The sequence below is a fragment of the Ammodytes marinus genome, assembly GCF_949987685.1.
Source record: "Ammodytes marinus genome assembly, chromosome: 13".
NCBI classification, from domain to species: domain Eukaryota; kingdom Metazoa; phylum Chordata; class Actinopteri; order Uranoscopiformes; family Ammodytidae; genus Ammodytes; species Ammodytes marinus.
The window spans coordinates 17,025,587-17,042,376 of NC_137217.1; the positions used below are offsets into that span (position 1 = coordinate 17,025,587).

Below are 16,790 nucleotides of genomic sequence, written 5' to 3' on the forward strand. Positions count from 1 at the left end.
CACAGGCATGTCAAAGAAGAAATTGTATTCAATGTACTGTAAATGCTTGTTGTGTGTTGTGTATCAATCAATATCCTTTATTTAACCAGGTGTACCTGCACCATAGAGTTTTCTGGGGTAGGAGTGATGGTCTTGAAAGTGTTTCTCATCTGTTCTAGACAACGAGGGACATATTTTTCAAACAGTATGGTGAGGTGGGCCCTTTCTGTCTGGCGTTCTCGTTGGTCAATCCAGCTGGCAACGCACCTGAGGAGCAACAAGCACAAACACATGATATATATAACTCATAACTAGGACTTAATATGCAATGACAATAGAGGATAATCTTATAAAAAGATAATAAACACATTATTGCAATGAAAACCTTAAAAATTGTTTGATATTATGTGGGGAAAAAACGGCCAGACTCACGGGTTCCAGCCCAGGTCCTGGTGGTTCACATAGAGAATTCCTGCTCTGGACACTGTAGCCGGAGTGGCCGTTGTTAGGTGACTTATTTCGAACACCAGTCTCATGGAAGAAGTGAGTGGCACTCGTTCATTACTGGCCAGAGTCAGCACCTTTAAAGATGTTCGTAAGTAAATAAATATCTTAACATTTTAATGGTCAAATATGACGAAAACGATCTACCCAAACTATAAGGAAAACACCTTCATATCTCATTTGCTTTGACAGAGCACCTTTATGTATTTCCAACGTACAAGATCACTGTGACATGATTCATCACTCTGGCAAAAAAAAAGACCTGATCGGAGAACTCACACTCCAGGAAGTGATTGGTGAAGGAGAGGAAAAGAAACAGATCTTGTTCTATCTATACCACCTTGGTTGCTATGTGTTGTTCGGCGGCGTATGAGTGAACAGGAGGGAGGTACCTTGTTGTCATCCATCACTGTGTTGAGTGATTCAATCCACATCGGATCAATGTCTCCATCTAACACAATCCACTTAGGTCCTGTGTGGGAGATGTTTGCTTGCTCTCGCATCAGTGATGAAAGTAAACCTTGAACAGCGATTGCAAGAAGACAACAACAACTAGGATTACACAGGGTAAAGCACAACTTAAAAAAAGAGTTGGCACTGGGGCAGGTGTTCAAAATGGTTGTTATTCTCATTTTAAAATCAGCAGTTTACCATCTTTCCACTCTCGAGTTGCAGGGTGGATAAAGCCGAACAATTCATCTCGGTCCACTGCCTTTGGATTAATGTCATTCCAAACAGGTTTCCTCTTCAAGTTGACATAGGTGTTATGGAGAACTCTCAATATCTATTAAAAAAGATACATAACCTGATTAATGATGAACCTCACCAGAATAAATTGGGCAAAAAATATATAAATAAAATTTAACTGCAACAAAATCTAACCTGGCTTTTCCCAGTGCCAGCATTTCCAAGAACAAAGACCGAATGACGCACCGCCATGAGCTCCTCCAACTGCACCACCTGACAAAATACATGTTTAGAAAAGAGATTATTTTGTTCGGTTTTCTCTGAAGCACTGAGTAGGTATACAAACCATAGCATGTCAAACCTTAAGGATGAATGTCTCCTCGGGCTGGAGTCGGAACTCCAGCGTGGCCTTTTGGATGGCCTTTTCAAAGTCACAGTCTCTCTCTCTCTCCACCTCCAGGCCTGGGAACAGGTCTGCCAGCAGGCCCAGGAAAATAGTCACATCCTCAGTCACAATCTTAGGCATGTTGAAATCTCTCAGCGCACGCATCAACACCTGGTAGGGAAAAGTGAACGTATAAAAACAATGACCTTTCTCCTTTGCAGCTATATGATGACATGTAAAATATAAGTCACCTGATCCTCTGGTCTACTCTTGTCTCTTCTTCTCAGTGTCCCTGCCACAACCAGCACAGACTTGACGGCACGCAAACCCCAATCATAGTGTTCCTAATAGGCAGCGAGAAACAGTAAGGATGTGTATTTGTGGGTTTACGTTTACCATATATCATATAATACAAAGCACTAAGATTTATTGAACGATTCCATGCATCGCTGTGCTCATGATGTATAGTGGAAAAGATTTATCATTGATGCTCAATGTTCCATTATGAAATATAACAGCGCTACTAAGTGCTTTTTTCTCCTACCTGTTTGGAGAGCAGTTCTTTGCAGAGACTGTAAAGATTGATAAACTTCCTGGCTAAGAGCTTAGCACTACGGAAGCCCTCTGCCACCAACATTATCTCACAAATGAGCTCAGTGTCAGGCACCACCATGGCGCAGGGTCTACAGCAGGACACAAGACAGTACAGACCATTAACTTCATACAGAGTGAAGGTGGCCAACTATAAATAAAGTTAGTTTAACCTGAAGTTTTACCTGAAAAGAGCCTTGAGGTTTTCAGGCAGCTCCGCCCTGCCTGCATAGCCAGGGTTCATAGTGATGAAAATCCCCACCGATGGCTTTAAGCCAATGTCTTTTTCTAAAAACATGAACCTGTGAGGTGGCATAGAGAGTTAGGACATTTTTTTTTTACACATATTACATAAAGGCTTTGTGTATTCAATATATGTAGCTTCAACCACTTACCTTTTCTTTTTGGAGCGAATGGCGTCCTGTATAGTTTTGACCTGCACTGCTACAACTGACAAAACATCCACAGCGATACGGTTGAATTCATCAAAGCAGCCCCATGCTCCAGTCTGAGCCAGGCCCTTGTAGATATTTCCAATTGACTGAACACAGAAGAAAATGTTAGCTTAACATCTAATCAAGACATAAAGTGACCAAAGGGAATAATTATAAATTGCCCGCTGTATTTCACACCTTGTAGTCCATCTGTTCAGAACAGTTGAAGATGTATACCATGACTCCCATGGCTCTGCCCAGATCCTTAGTGGTCTCAGTTTTCCCTGTTCCAGCGGGGCCTGACGGGGCTCCACTCATGGTCAGGTGGAGTGACTGAGTTAAGGTGATGTAACACCTGAACACAGAGCACACAAACGTGCCTGTTAAGCAACGCTGAATGTAGCATAATGTATTGAGACTTTACATGCACAAAAACTTTTTGTCTTAAATTGATAAAGATCAGCGTTACCGGTCTGTAAGGGGAGTGATGACCAGACGCGGTGTATTTCCCAGATACTCGTATGAGTAAAGGAACTGAGCATCACAGATGTTCACGTAGCAGTGACGCTGCTGCTCATTCCAGCAATGTCGGAGCTGGGAAAGCCACTGGAAGGCCTGTGAGCTGGTGACCTGGCAACACAGATAGCTGCTAATTAAACTTTTTCTAGGAGATCAGGTTCCACAAGAGCTAATGGTACGAGTGAGCAACATGATTATCATATCTAGTTAAAATATGTTAATGCTTCAGTATAAGCCTATTGTCTAAGTTTTAGTCCATCCGTCCAGGAATTGTGCTGTTCTTATTAAAGGTTTGACATGTTATAATTCTAAACTCAAAATGAAATACATTTGTTTTTGCAAATTGATTAGCAGTAAATTATATTCTAACCTTAGAAAAAATGTCTTAGAATAAATATATTTCAATGCGTTGTGCACTGCCAAAGTTAGCTCAATAATAAGGAAAATAAATCCTAATTATGGGATGGTTCAATTGACATTACCTTTTGGGCAATGAGGCTGGTGACAATGTCTCTAGCGTGGACATCAATGGTGCATATTGTCATGATCTTCTGCCTGTCTGCTGAGCTGAGCTCTCCCAGCAGCATGCCAATCAACAAGTTCAGTTGAGAAATCTAGAGTACGTAAGAGAGTAAAATACAAGTTAAGACAAGAGTGTTCATTTAAAATCACAAGAGACTGAATTGACAACAATATGATATAATATCGCTAGGTTCAATTTTATTCAAAGTCATTGAAAATCAACCCCATGCACAACAACATACAGAATCAGTATATAAATGCAGACCATGTGGAACGAAACACCATTTTACAGTAATCGAGGACTGTGACTTTATGGACAATAAAAAGTACTGCTGTGTTCTTGTTTCCACTACAACATCACTGGATGTCTTTCATTCATCACTGGTCCTGTGTGACAGCAAATCCAATCAGTGCAGTACCGTGTGTTGAAGGGTGAGAGAGATTATTCAAACAGCAACCAAGGACATGCTAACCCTAAATAGCGCTGATGAAACTGACATGAGTGATAATACAGCTGTGAGCATAGCCCACAACGAGTCTCCACAAACCCAGAGCCAGGTCACTGACTCTGTTAGGATTATGGTGAACATGTCCATCATCCTGAGAGGTTGCCAATTTACTCACAGAATACACAAAATTTATATAATGTTATACTCTCTTTACATTCAAATATGTATATGGAATGCCAGTATAAAACAATAAAATCAAGGCGGACACCTCTTCTGAAAATAAAATTGAATCATTATAATGCAACATTAACGCTACCTGTCAATAAGGAGATTGTCTGATGTTGTAATATAAATGATAGTAATGTAAAAAAGAGGGGATTTATGTGATTTTTAAAGCAATGGTTTGTAGTGGTGCTGTCTTTTTGTTAGTCTTATTTAAAAATATGACGGACATTTTGCAAAATGATACAGTCAACCACAAAGTATTGGATCAATACCCCTCTTCCAATTGAAAATATGGGTAAATATCATCATTACCTACATCTGTCATATGTATGTGGCCCAACATCTTCACAAGTTAAGCATCTGCAACCTCTAAATGCGGTCTCCCAAACACTACGTCTACTATCAAAGGTTTCTATCAAGGAAATATTCACAATAATGTTAATGTTTTGTTTTTTGGATCTTAGTCAGCTTTTCTTGCCATCATGAGCTGCATTAAATTTAAATATTCCAATGCAAGTGTGTTAACTGTGATAACATGTACCTGTTTCTTGTTGTAGTCTTTCAGTGCCGACTCAAACCCTTCCTCAAGTCTTTTAAACACAAGCTCCATATCATTGCTCCACCAGATCTGAGATCCAGTGAGAGCCACCTGGGCAGGGAAGTCGAGAATCCACTGCTCTCTGGGCCTGTCTTCGTACACCGACACAGCCTCAGACAGGTGACCCCGGACACATTCCTTCATGGACTCCTCCAGAGAAGTAAGCCACAACTCCACCTAATGTCAAGTAATTTTGACCATCAATGTGTTTATTTTATGAAGCATATTAGCTAATTCTATCATAATGTTTTAGTAATAACGTGATAGCTATCTTTTGATGAATTATAACTTTTTGATTAGATCTTACCGGCCCATAACAGCAACATTCAGCCTGGAATGGGACATATTCCTTCTCTTTGCTGTACATGCCCACTGCAAGTTTAGGATTATCCGACTGTTCCTTTTTGGCAAACTCAAGATCCGACATGTTGTCAAATAATTTTGAGAGGTGAACAGTAACCTGCAAAAGACACAGAGAATTTAAAATGTTCATGACAGATACCTAAGTACAATAATGACACTGGATAAATACTATTGAGATTAATGGAAATTCTACATTAATGTACCTCTCTGGGACGACTCCCTTTGGAAAGGATGGCCAACAAATCTGCAGATGAAATAAAGTAGAATCGTGGAAAGGCGAGTCTCTTTGTCTCCAGGTATTCAGTGAGAGCTTTTTCACATAATGCCAGTCTGTTGAATGAGAGATTAAGGGAACAGTGAGCACTAAATATCAAACTGTAAACAGTGTATTGAAAGTGTAATAAAATAAACATGGACCTTTTTTGTAGATGCTCTAACTTCTCAAATAGACCCAGTTTGTTGGTGGCCTCGATAACATTTTTAGTCTTGGCGCTGTCCAACATGAACTCCTGAAATAACCAAAAATCGACATTGTTTAAAAGTACAATGGGAATTTGCATTAATACTTGACTGTCATGTTAGTTCAGACCTGAAATTCTGCATCTATCGCTTGGAATCTGTGTGCATCTGCAGACAGCTGTTGGCAAATGTCATCACAGCCTTTGAAGATGCTTTCCAGGTAGGCCCATGTCCTTTGGACCTCCATCCAAACCATCAGCACTGAGTCAGCCACAGTCAGCCATTTCTGGAGTTCCACTACCTGGAGCAGGAAGTGATCTACATGCTTGCTCTGAAATATGCCCTGGAGCTGAACCTTGAGGATGAGGACATATAAAAAAGGATTTTGTCGGACTGAAATACTTGCATAAAGCTGTGGTAAGGCAAAGAAATATCATGATAACCTCATCCTCATAACATATGTCAGTTTAATTTAAATGCATATTCAACCTCATGAGAATGCTACGCAATAAAAAGGTGGGGGATGGAAAGTCTGTTTACAAAAAGATGGAGGCACTAAAGTAGCAAGACTTCTAATTGCTGGCTATAACCCCCCCAATACATCTGGTGTACATGTACAAAGACCGCTGCGGTGCAACAATGCCCAGTGTCCTACAGCAGCTATAAATCTAAGGACTCAATAGGGACCTCTCTACTCTCGGTCATGCTGTTAAGACACTCAGACAGGGCGGCCCCTTTCTGCACTCTAATCTCTATTCTTTTCAGCACTTAACTACCAGTGCTTCTCCAAGACAACTCATCTCAAGAACAAGTTGTTGTGCTTTACGACAACCACTGCGCATTTCTTTTATGCTTAAACGTCACACATAAAAATCTCATTATCAATATAAGTGACTTGGATATTTACCTGATGATCCTCGAGAGTTTCAATAAGTGGCTCGTCACATTTAAGTAGTGGCACAGAGGTTTGGTAATGATCTTCATATGTAAGCTCCATTGAGGCCCATGTGTGACTTATCTGTGTTACAACCTGAAGTAAAAGCAGCATAAAAGGTAACATGTTTGATTAGAAACAGTCTTACTGTTTTTTCCCCCCAACTATCTGGTGTTGGTATAAAGATTTTAGATGTCGTTATTTTAGATGAAATGGCTTGTCATTCTACTTGTGATAAAAAATTGTTTTAACCTTTTTTAGATACATGGTTTTTGCAGGACAGAAACATAACTGAACACGTTTATGAGGTTGGCTCTTAGCTCAATGTATCAAACTATCAAGGCTCTAGTTCCAGCTTGACTTTTGAGAGTTTATCTGGAACTCATACTCATAATGCTTAGTACTATCATGAGTCCTGTTGGTTAATTCAGCACATTATTATTCAGTGAAAAAATAGATAGGAGGTTAATAAGACGTTTTCTAGAAAGCTTACATAGTGAGAGTAACTCTTCCTGTATCCATACTTCATCACAACCTTTCAAAGAACATTCTAGCTGGTAAACATTTCAGGAAATGCTGTGTGATACAGTATTTTACATTATATTATTCATCAATAATTCATCAATTATGACTAAAAGACACGTGATGTTGCCATGCTTGACCGAAATGTATTTAATAATTCAAGAAGAACCTTCTCTATGGCCATTTCTTTGACCGCCTTATCCACTATGTTGCGAACTTCGTCTTCCAGCAAATGGAGCTGCAGAGCCAAGAGGTCTTCCAAGGTGGTGCAGTCAGTCACAGTGAAGTCCATCTATTTTAAAAGAATTGACGTCATTATGCAAAGTCTCAGATCTCTTATTATGCCAGTTAAAAAGATGTTGCTGTACAGTAATACCTCAGCTGTGTGTAGTTAGTTACGCACCTGTGTGGTTCTAATTAGCTGCACCCAGTGGCGCTCTCGTATTGCCAGGTTCTGTAGCTGACTCACGGCCCGCATTGACGTCAACAGGTTCTTTACATAAAGGTCTAACCCGGAATACACATCCCACGCACGGGCCTCTTTGTCCAGCTTCCGCATGTCCTACACAAACGGAAGGTAGGTAAATATAATTACTTATTAGGGGCATCTGTTACATTTAGCAATGGTGCGTGACGGCAAGACAGCAGGAGAGATGCACTGGTGTGATGTAGCACTGTTGGTGACCTCACCTTGGCAAACCTCCTCAATTCGGCATCCATCTGGTCCACGTTTATCTGCCTCCATTTGGTCATTGTCCAGGTTTCCACACTGCTCTGTATAGATAAAGACAAATGCAGAGGGGATCAATGGGCTGGGGATGCTTAATGGGGATGGCTACAGGGTATTCAAAGAATCAATGATGGCCTCCAAGAGGACAGGCTGGTCAAGTTATTGAGTTATTGGGGTATTGTAGTGGGTGATGACGAGGCCTTTTAGCTGTAATGTTTCCATTTCCTCCAGAATAGTGACGTTTCAGCCTATGTTAAGCTTCTTACCTGCACAAATGAAACAATGTCCCACAATTCTTTGAGGACCGTGATCTCTCGCCTGCAAAGCTTAATGTCTCTGTAGTCAGGAATAGAAACATCAAAGAGATTTGTGGACTCCTGTAGCTCTGCCACCTCTTTCTCCATGTCTCGGATCGCTTTTTCAGACTAGAAAAAACAAAAGATGGAAATGGTTATACAAAGTCCAGAGTATAATACAATGGCATTCTAATCATATATTCAAGCAATGACTAAACTCATACTTTCTCCAGACTGGTATAGGGACGCACTGCATTGTAACTGAAGGGTGCCGTTGCTTTGAACAGGTCCCTGAATTTGCTTTGTTTCAACTGAAAAATAAGAAGGAAAACTTAAATTGTCTTTACACCTAGTTATACAATACAATAGCTTCAACACTGTGCATACATCAATTATGTGTGAAAAAAAATCATGTCACCTCAAATGCCATACATCGTCTTCGTAAAACCATAACTTCTGCATTCTGCATGGGTGCCACTTCATGCCTCATTTTTAGGGCCAGTTTCTTTGCCCCACTCCATTTCTCAGGAAGTTCCTATAGATAGAATAATTTTAGATTGCTCAAAGGTTGAATGTCCACAAAATGAATATACTGCTTTCTGATTTTATTTAAATAAATCCAAATTTTCCATCACCGCACGAAAAACAGGAGCATTAAAATATTTTGTTTCTTACCTCCAACTGGGAATAGACCTGGTCTGGTATGTTGGCTCCATATTGTTCCAGGAGGAATACTGTGTCTCTAAGAGGCTCAAACATCTTGTCTGTAGCTCTTTGTCTGTCTCTGACAGCCAACAGGTGACTCATCACTTCCACCAAAACACGGTGGTTCCCTTTAGCAACAGGCTGGCCAAGTCCTTCAACAGTGGCTCGGACAAATTCCTGCAGCTCACCGAGACTGAACGGGAAACCCATAAACAGTGTGAACAACTCATGTTTGGTTTTACAGTTTGGTGTGCATTCAAAAGCCCTGCAAAAATGAACATTACCTGTGTGTGACATATGTCAAGAGGTGCTCTTTAAAAAGCCAGCTCCATTTCTTTAAAGTGTTAAGGAGGCTCACTTTAAAGAACTTGATATCCACCCGGAACCATCCATTGAACACTCCAAAGTCTACAAGCTTAGAAATTCCAGCATACAGATCCTCATAATAATCAATCTAAAAAAGAAAATTAGGACCAAGACAAGATATTAAAAATAAGACATCTGCCATATATGGTAAACAAGGTGATTCATATTTCAGAACATTTATATCAGTGACCTGTTCTTTGAAGTTATTGATTGTAGGCGGGCTCTCTGGGAGTGAATGTGCTCCACAAGCCTCCATCTCTTCGGCTGTTAGTACACGTCCATACAGGAGAAAGTGGCTGAGAAACTCCGCCCTGTCATCTTGCCAGAGATGGGTGTAGCAGTCAAACTTTTTCTGGTAATTTATTGCTTTCTTGAGGACGTTTTCCACTCGCTCCATTATGTCCTGTCTCAGGTCTAACAAATCTTGCATTTCATCCATTACGTCCTGTAACAGTTATACACCAAAAAACTTCATGAGGAAAATAGAGTATTTGTTGAAGAATACACTCTAATGAGTTTAGAAAGTAAGGCAAGAAGAAGTTAAAACAAAATTGGTTTACTGTTACTTGCGCAAGGCTTAGTACTTATTTCCCTGCACAGGTGAAAGGCAAACCGATTAAGTAAACCATTGTATTGTAATAGAAAAGTCTATTTAATAAAAAATCCAAATCTACAGCAGAGTACCTGGTAGCTTTCCATGTCAAGATGAGCAGCCACTCTGTCGATATTCACGGAGGTCTTGAATATGTCGCCGACCAGCCCTTCTATCAGCTCATAAAGGCCGTCCCCTGCATCTTGCTCCAACGAGGGGAGGAAGATGATTCCGGAGCTACTCAGTAACAACTGAGCCTCAAACAGAGGCGTCTGACTCGCCCATGACTCCATGTTGTCCACAAAGAACTGAAGAGAGTGGCTGATGAAGCTGAAGAGCCCCTCCACCACCATCTCATCCACGTACTCCAGATAGGACTGCCATGCTTCTGATGTAGGGTCGGCATGGAAAAGCACCATGTTCTCCTGAAGAAAATGTAGAATATAATGGAGAGATGGTGAGCGCATAAACTGTACATGTTTCAGCTTAGTAAAGGTATGACTTTTTTTATGGATAGTGTAAGTTGACACAATTATTTATGGCTTTATTCTTTTTATTTATTTCTTATCATAATATTTATATGGCTTCCCACATACTGAAACATGTTCAAATATATCGAGTAAAATATTATTTTTTTGTGTGAGAAAAAACTGAACTTTAAATTCAGTCATGTTGCGTGGTACTAGGGGATGGAAAAAAGTGCAATTTTGGTTTTTCTTATCCCATCATATCTGCATAAATAAACTGAATTCAAAGCCAAACTCAGGTACCAATTATGAAATGAGTAAAAACGAGCAAGGCTTTAAATTGCCTGTGAACAGAACTGTTCTTCAAAATGGGCTAGAATCTGATTTAGATGGTGAAGCATGCCTATTATTTCCTATTTTGTGGTGTTAACTAACATTAGAGCAGCACAAACCTGTATACAAGTTTATGAGATCTCAGAAATCCAGCCATACACACACCTGTACCAGCTTGTGGATAGAGACGCCATCCTTCTTAATGTGGCTGTATTTCTTGTTGACACGGTCTTCCCTGTCTTCCAGCTGTATGAGCGAGCCTTTCTTGTTGTCCTTTCTGCAAAACATGGCCTGTTTTCTCCATAGCCTCATCATTGACTGGATGGCTTCACAGTTCTCCTTGGCGCTACTGACTCTACGAACAAGGTCCTGGACCAGGTGCTTGGTGGTGCTGATGAAGCTCCAGCAGTCCTCATCCTGCCATGTCAGCTCAGACTCTGCTCTGGTTAAGTGCAGGTCTATGAACTCCAGCTCCGCTCTGATGAGAGGGAGTTCCACCTCTAGCACCGTCTGCTTCAGCTTTTTGTACCATTGTACCAACAGCTCCAAACTGCTCACGTACTGAAACAAAGGTAAGAAAGTGTGGAGAAAAAGTTACAGTTTTAAGGCGAAGACTATGCGAATGTATAATGAGTAGGGGTGTCGCGATCTCGAATGCAGGTCTGAAAATCGATCGAAATGACGTCACAATCTCAACCTTTCGGACTTACAGGTGAAATCGTCGTTTTAACCCCTAGTCACGTTCAGGCGTGCAACAAAAACAACACAAGCAGCTTCAGGAGTTTATATCGTGTTGATGATTTGAATCAGCTGTTTGTCTGTGTGTTTCACATTGACAGGTTATTGTTACATTTACAGTATATTGTAAATAATTGACTTACATTTCACAATAAGGTCTAGGTGTGGTACATTGAAAATAATGGAGATTTTATCACTGAACAGGCCATTTAGACACTCATTAGAATTCAAAAATTAAATAAGCAATCATGGCACAAAACCAATGATCCGAGATTAAAAGAAAAAAATAATCGAGAATAGAATCGACCCGGTTCCCTTAAATCGAATCGAGGATTTGGAGAATCGGGACACCCCTAATAATGAGACACACATATTGCTTATTGTTTAAACTCAGGTACACATGGGTGTGCATGTGAGTGTTGGTGAGCCATGGAAGTAATGTACTGTTTTGTTACCTTTGTGAAAATGAAACGCTTCTCAAAAACAGTCATTGCAGCTTCAGGGATCTTGACCTGCCTGAGAGTCTGAATATACTTCACATCTTTTAGGACTTCAGTAAGCTGAGGAGTGAAAGGAGACAGTGATTCATGCATGATACACATAGTGATAAAGCGGTAAAATATTTTGTCTCAAAGAGAGAAGGAGAATATAATTTAAATCAAATAAGAATTCCCTATGCTGCCTAGGTTGTTATGTGTTTGTCAACAGTGTGTATATATATTTTAAAAAATGGAAACGGGTTAAAGCTGGGGTGGAGGATTTGGAGAGAAAATGGCAGTTGCGATAGAGATTCGAATCCAAATACCTCAACCGCTCCACTTGTTCTCTTTGGTCCCTCCCCTATGGTCCCTCCCTGACAGGCTCTACACACCAACAAAGTCGTGCCAAAGTGAATGGACAGTCCCAACAGCCAATAAGAACAGAGAATCGGAGCCTTGCTCTGATTGGTCAAAGTGTACAGCTCATGTTAACTTTGACCAATCAGAAATCACATACCCCAGCTTTAATTAAATGGCACCATTACGGCAAAAAAAAAGATACAAACCCAATCCCAATTTTGACGGGTCTTGCCGGCAGTATAAAGGAACAAACTTATCTTTATCCCTTAGAGACACACATAACTACATAAGCTAACAGTAAGTTGGAGAATTATTTACGCACTCCAATTTGGTTGCACAATTAGTGCTTTTTAGTTTGCAAGGGAGATTAAATCAATTACCTTTGGACTGAAGTTAACAGAAATCAGTCCAGATGAGGTATTTCTGGAGAGAAGGGGCTGGTTCAGGTTGATCAGGCAGGCCTGTTCCAAACCATTACACCACTTAGAGTAAACGTCCTCGTCATATTGGTCCAGAAGGCTCAGCATATCCATGTACATGTGGTACTCCTTCGCCATCTCCACACCTCCTGCTGGCCTAGAAATATTGCATCACTGTGAGTCTTTTCTTAAGCTTGGTTGTGTTCTATATAGCGAATCTCTCTATCTATCTAACTGTTACTCTAGCTACTGTTAGTCAGACGTATTCATTCATTCACTGGAAATAGTCAGGTGTTTTTTACTGACATGTCAAACAGTGATCGGATTTTTTCCCATGGTGTCTGAATGCGTTCTCTGAGCATTTTTGCCCACTTCAAAGCTCCAGATGTGTGAGCCATGTTCTTAGTCAGACCGTTCTCCATCTGTCAAGAAAGAGTGGTAAAGGGTTGTTGAATGGAATGGAATTTTATTTTATTTCTTTTGATTTATTGAGCCTTTTAATCCATATTGCAAATATTGCATTTTTGCCTCGACTACCTGATGGAGCTGGGATTTGAACAGACATTTACATCTTTCCAGCTCTTCTCTGAAATGTTGCAGGAGTAGAAGGATGTTGGGACTGAAAATCTGTCTAATGTGTCCTCTTTCCAGGAAGGGCCCAACAATAGTTAAGAGCTAAGGGACAAAAACACAAAACAAAATATGTTGGCCCACCTGATAGCTCTGTCACTCTCTATCCCTACTTACTCAATCAACCAATTCTGTCATCACCATCAACATGTTTTGCTTACTTTTAATGCCGATTCCAGTCCTGAGCAATCCTTAAAGGCCAAGCAGAGAAGGCTGGCAAGGCGACATTCAAGGTCCACAATCCTCACTCTGAAATCCTTATAATTGTTTTCAAAATCCTGGGAGGCGAAGTTACCAATTCAGCAGTATTTAAGTCGTGGACAAAAGTGTTGAACTGTGCATGTATGAATCTATAGATATTCACTGAAACATTAACTGGCGATATACAGTAAATGCCAATAAAAATAATTTCACCTGTGAGTTGAAGTCAAATGGGCCCATGCCGCTGTGCTTAAGCACCTGGCAGATGCTATTGAACTCTCCGTACATCTGAGCAGCATTCGTACTGTACATTTTGCCTTTAAGTCCACCAAACTCTAGTTTTTCCATCCTCTGAAAGTCCAGCGTGATTTCAAAAAAGTCCTGCAAAGATAACGTACAAAAATATGGGGGAGGAGGAAAAAAAAAGGTACAAATATAAAAACTCATTGTGGCACCTGGATACAAAAACTAAAAAGATCTGATCTCACCTCCAGCTGTAGCATACGATTAAGGAACTGGTTGAAACGTACAAAGATCATGGCGGATGGGAAATCCCATGGTGCATGTTTCACATGGTTGGCCAACCTCTCCCTCTGGGACTGATAACTGTCTATGAAACAGCTGAAGACTTGTATCACCCTCCTCACCATTTGTAGACTTTCTTCTGGATCCTCTCTGAGTAGAAGATCTGCAGAGAGGTATGTAGACGCCTGAAGGGTGAAACAATATATCTCTGAATGTGTTAGCACAGACTTTTGATTAACACCCACAAAGTGTAACTGATAAAGGTCAATGCACTGTGCCTGATTTTACATGTATGTAACCCGTCACTTTAATTGCAATACATCACATAGTTGTCATTTCAATCATACTTTATATTTTTTTTGTGTTTGGCTGAATTACAATAGAAAGGAATCTTGAATCGTGTTTCAAATGAAGGCTCTTACCTGTTCAATGAACAGGTTGCAAAGTTCCTGCAGTAACACTACAATGCGTGCCGGTCTTTGATAGCAATGGCAGTTGGTCCAGATGAGAAATAGAGTGTGAAACAGCGCAGGGATGAATGTGTCCAAGTGAGGAAAGCCTTCCTTTTCCAGTTGAGACAATTGAGCATGCAGTGGCCGTAAATGGAGGTCAATGTCCTGGGCTTCCTGGAGTGCTTTGGTTGACAAAAAATATGTTATTTTAATTTTTTTAACTAAAACAACTTAACAGATAATACGTCGTAGTTATCACATTATGTTATTTGACAAGGTCAAAATTACAGTATGTTTTCCCATACCATCAAATACGTTTTCAATTAGAGTCATGATTGTTGGATGATAACTGCTGTCCATTATCTCTAACATGTGTGCCATCTTCTGAACAATGGGACTCTGAAGCTAAGAGGATAAAAAAACACTTTAGGTGTGAGTGAAATGCCATGATGATGTGATGAAAATACATGAAACCATTTTTTTAGTGAAGACCAGGAGTAAAAAGGGAGCGTGCCTGATGATAAATGTTTTGTATATTGCTCTTCCTGGAAGCCCAAAACTTCAGCTCTGCATCGGGCCCTGGATTACAGCCTGTCACAAGCAGGTCTGATGAATCCTCCTTTAAAACTTTCTGGATCAGATTGGTCCAGTTGATGACCTGGGTCTCTATGGCATGGGACAGTGCCCTGTCATAGTAATTATACCTAAGTGTACAAAAAACATGTTGAGAGTGTTTGTTAGTTCTTACAGTAAACTGTGTCCCAAACAAAAAGGGGTAAAACTATGTTTTCTTACATTTTTAAGGCACTGCAGGAGTTTTCTATCCAATCCGTTGCAGTTGCGATAGGGAGGATCGTTTTACCCAAAACCTGACCCTGTATTACTAATGTCTTACTGCACATGCTCTCAACATGTCGAGTGACATCTTCAGACAGAAGATTGGGCCACATGTGATGGTTTTTGTTGTTGGACAGCAGTGGGACACATATCTAGCGAAGAGACACAGAATGAATTGATCAATAAATCACAAAGGCATGCTGGAAATCTGCATATCAAAAACACAACAACAACAAAAACAGACAGATCTTTCAGCAGCTTGCATAGGTGCATGAGGCAGGGTCTAACTATTACCTGCTCAACTGTGCTTGACAGCTGCAGTAGTGGTGATGGGGATAGGAGGCCAAAAAGTAGAAGCTCATTGTAGTTTTCGGCATGGATGGCAACAACTGTCTTCTTAAGAATATAGATGTGCTTGTTTTGAGCAACAGGTGGGACCTACATTTAAAATGACATCACATTATCATTTTACGAACAGATAAGATATGGAGCAGTTAAACCTGCAGTGTGTAGAATTTTGGGTTGTATTTCCTAGCAGATTTTGTAGAAAGTAATTATAATATCCATAAGTACATTTAATTTAGTGCATAATTGCTGAATTTTTTTTTTTAATTATTATTTTTTCCCTTAGAAAGGTTCTCATATATGTCCATATTTCTGCATATTTTGGACCAAGGCCTAGTGCCGCCATCTTGAAAGTGTCATAGTTGGAATGTCATCAGGTGCATTATTTAACATTTAGAATTGTTCTTGTCCTTGAAGGCCACTGTAGCTTCTGTTATTATTCGAAAGGGTTGGGGTTACCCAGGGAGTGTTGCATTCTAGAACTTTGTAGAACTTTCTTGATGATGTCATATTACACACTGCACCTTTAAATCCAGCAATTTCCACATCTTAGTGGCCTAAGCTCAGCCAGTTCTCTAGTCGAGTGTAGGGTACACAGGCAAAGCTTAGTTATAGCCCTACTCGCTCTATGTACATACCTCATTGGAAGCAACCAAACAGCCTGTTTTCGACGACGATAAAAATAGAACGGACTCCTTTTCGAGGAATTCTTTCAGGCGCGTTTGGAACTCTTCGTCTACAGCACTCTTCTCCCATGTTTGGCGGTGCAGTCGCAGTAGTTCACAAACTTTTCCCTCGACAAACTTTACTCTGACGTCCTCCAGGAAAGAAGGCACGCTCTCGTCGTCGGACATGATTGCTCTACTACGACCATGATATGCATTCACTTCCCTTAACAAAACGGAAAAATCTGATTTGTGACCTACTCATAAATTTGCTAGGTGCAGTTTTAATTAATAGTCAATAAATGAATGCCTCTCTCTACAGAAAAGACTGGCACGAGCTGTAAGTCCTGGGGGCGGTTCAGCATTCCGTTGCTAAGCAACAGATACTATCCTCAATCACTGCCAGGTAGGCCTCTTACAATAGGTCCATGAGGTCTATTTGTCCGTCTGTAGCTCCAAAAGAGAAGAGAGAGAGAGTG

The 16,790-nt window shown here is 40.4% G+C and overlaps 1 protein-coding gene across 1 annotated transcript in view; it reads right to left on the reverse strand.

Annotated features, from left to right (window-relative positions):
* LOC307259613 (dynein axonemal heavy chain 11) overlaps positions 1–16,500 on the reverse strand; it is a gene marked incomplete at both ends in the record, with an annotated part of 39,361 nt that extends 22,861 nt beyond the window's left edge. Inside the window, 43 exons of the mRNA XM_080039554.1 lie at positions 96–246; positions 412–560; positions 876–1,003; positions 1,135–1,267; positions 1,366–1,443; positions 1,532–1,726; positions 1,807–1,899; positions 2,100–2,238; positions 2,332–2,448; positions 2,542–2,687; positions 2,779–2,935; positions 3,050–3,210; positions 3,582–3,713; positions 4,837–5,070; positions 5,201–5,353; positions 5,460–5,586; positions 5,674–5,765; positions 5,846–6,070; positions 6,623–6,745; positions 7,341–7,463; positions 7,575–7,733; positions 7,862–7,945; positions 8,168–8,326; positions 8,422–8,508; positions 8,616–8,732; positions 8,873–9,095; positions 9,187–9,356; positions 9,459–9,713; positions 9,953–10,285; positions 10,826–11,221; positions 11,854–11,958; positions 12,618–12,813; positions 12,963–13,078; positions 13,194–13,331; positions 13,448–13,564; positions 13,701–13,868; positions 13,976–14,197; positions 14,435–14,646; positions 14,770–14,869; positions 14,979–15,168; positions 15,260–15,453; positions 15,596–15,739; positions 16,285–16,500. Coding sequence (XP_079895680.1) covers positions 96–246; positions 412–560; positions 876–1,003; positions 1,135–1,267; positions 1,366–1,443; positions 1,532–1,726; positions 1,807–1,899; positions 2,100–2,238; positions 2,332–2,448; positions 2,542–2,687; positions 2,779–2,935; positions 3,050–3,210; positions 3,582–3,713; positions 4,837–5,070; positions 5,201–5,353; positions 5,460–5,586; positions 5,674–5,765; positions 5,846–6,070; positions 6,623–6,745; positions 7,341–7,463; positions 7,575–7,733; positions 7,862–7,945; positions 8,168–8,326; positions 8,422–8,508; positions 8,616–8,732; positions 8,873–9,095; positions 9,187–9,356; positions 9,459–9,713; positions 9,953–10,285; positions 10,826–11,221; positions 11,854–11,958; positions 12,618–12,813; positions 12,963–13,078; positions 13,194–13,331; positions 13,448–13,564; positions 13,701–13,868; positions 13,976–14,197; positions 14,435–14,646; positions 14,770–14,869; positions 14,979–15,168; positions 15,260–15,453; positions 15,596–15,739; positions 16,285–16,500 — 6,957 coding nt within the window. The remainder of the gene's footprint in view (positions 1–95; positions 247–411; positions 561–875; positions 1,004–1,134; positions 1,268–1,365; positions 1,444–1,531; positions 1,727–1,806; positions 1,900–2,099; positions 2,239–2,331; positions 2,449–2,541; positions 2,688–2,778; positions 2,936–3,049; positions 3,211–3,581; positions 3,714–4,836; positions 5,071–5,200; positions 5,354–5,459; positions 5,587–5,673; positions 5,766–5,845; positions 6,071–6,622; positions 6,746–7,340; positions 7,464–7,574; positions 7,734–7,861; positions 7,946–8,167; positions 8,327–8,421; positions 8,509–8,615; positions 8,733–8,872; positions 9,096–9,186; positions 9,357–9,458; positions 9,714–9,952; positions 10,286–10,825; positions 11,222–11,853; positions 11,959–12,617; positions 12,814–12,962; positions 13,079–13,193; positions 13,332–13,447; positions 13,565–13,700; positions 13,869–13,975; positions 14,198–14,434; positions 14,647–14,769; positions 14,870–14,978; positions 15,169–15,259; positions 15,454–15,595; positions 15,740–16,284) is intronic.
* Between the last annotated feature and the right edge of the window lie 290 nt (positions 16,501–16,790).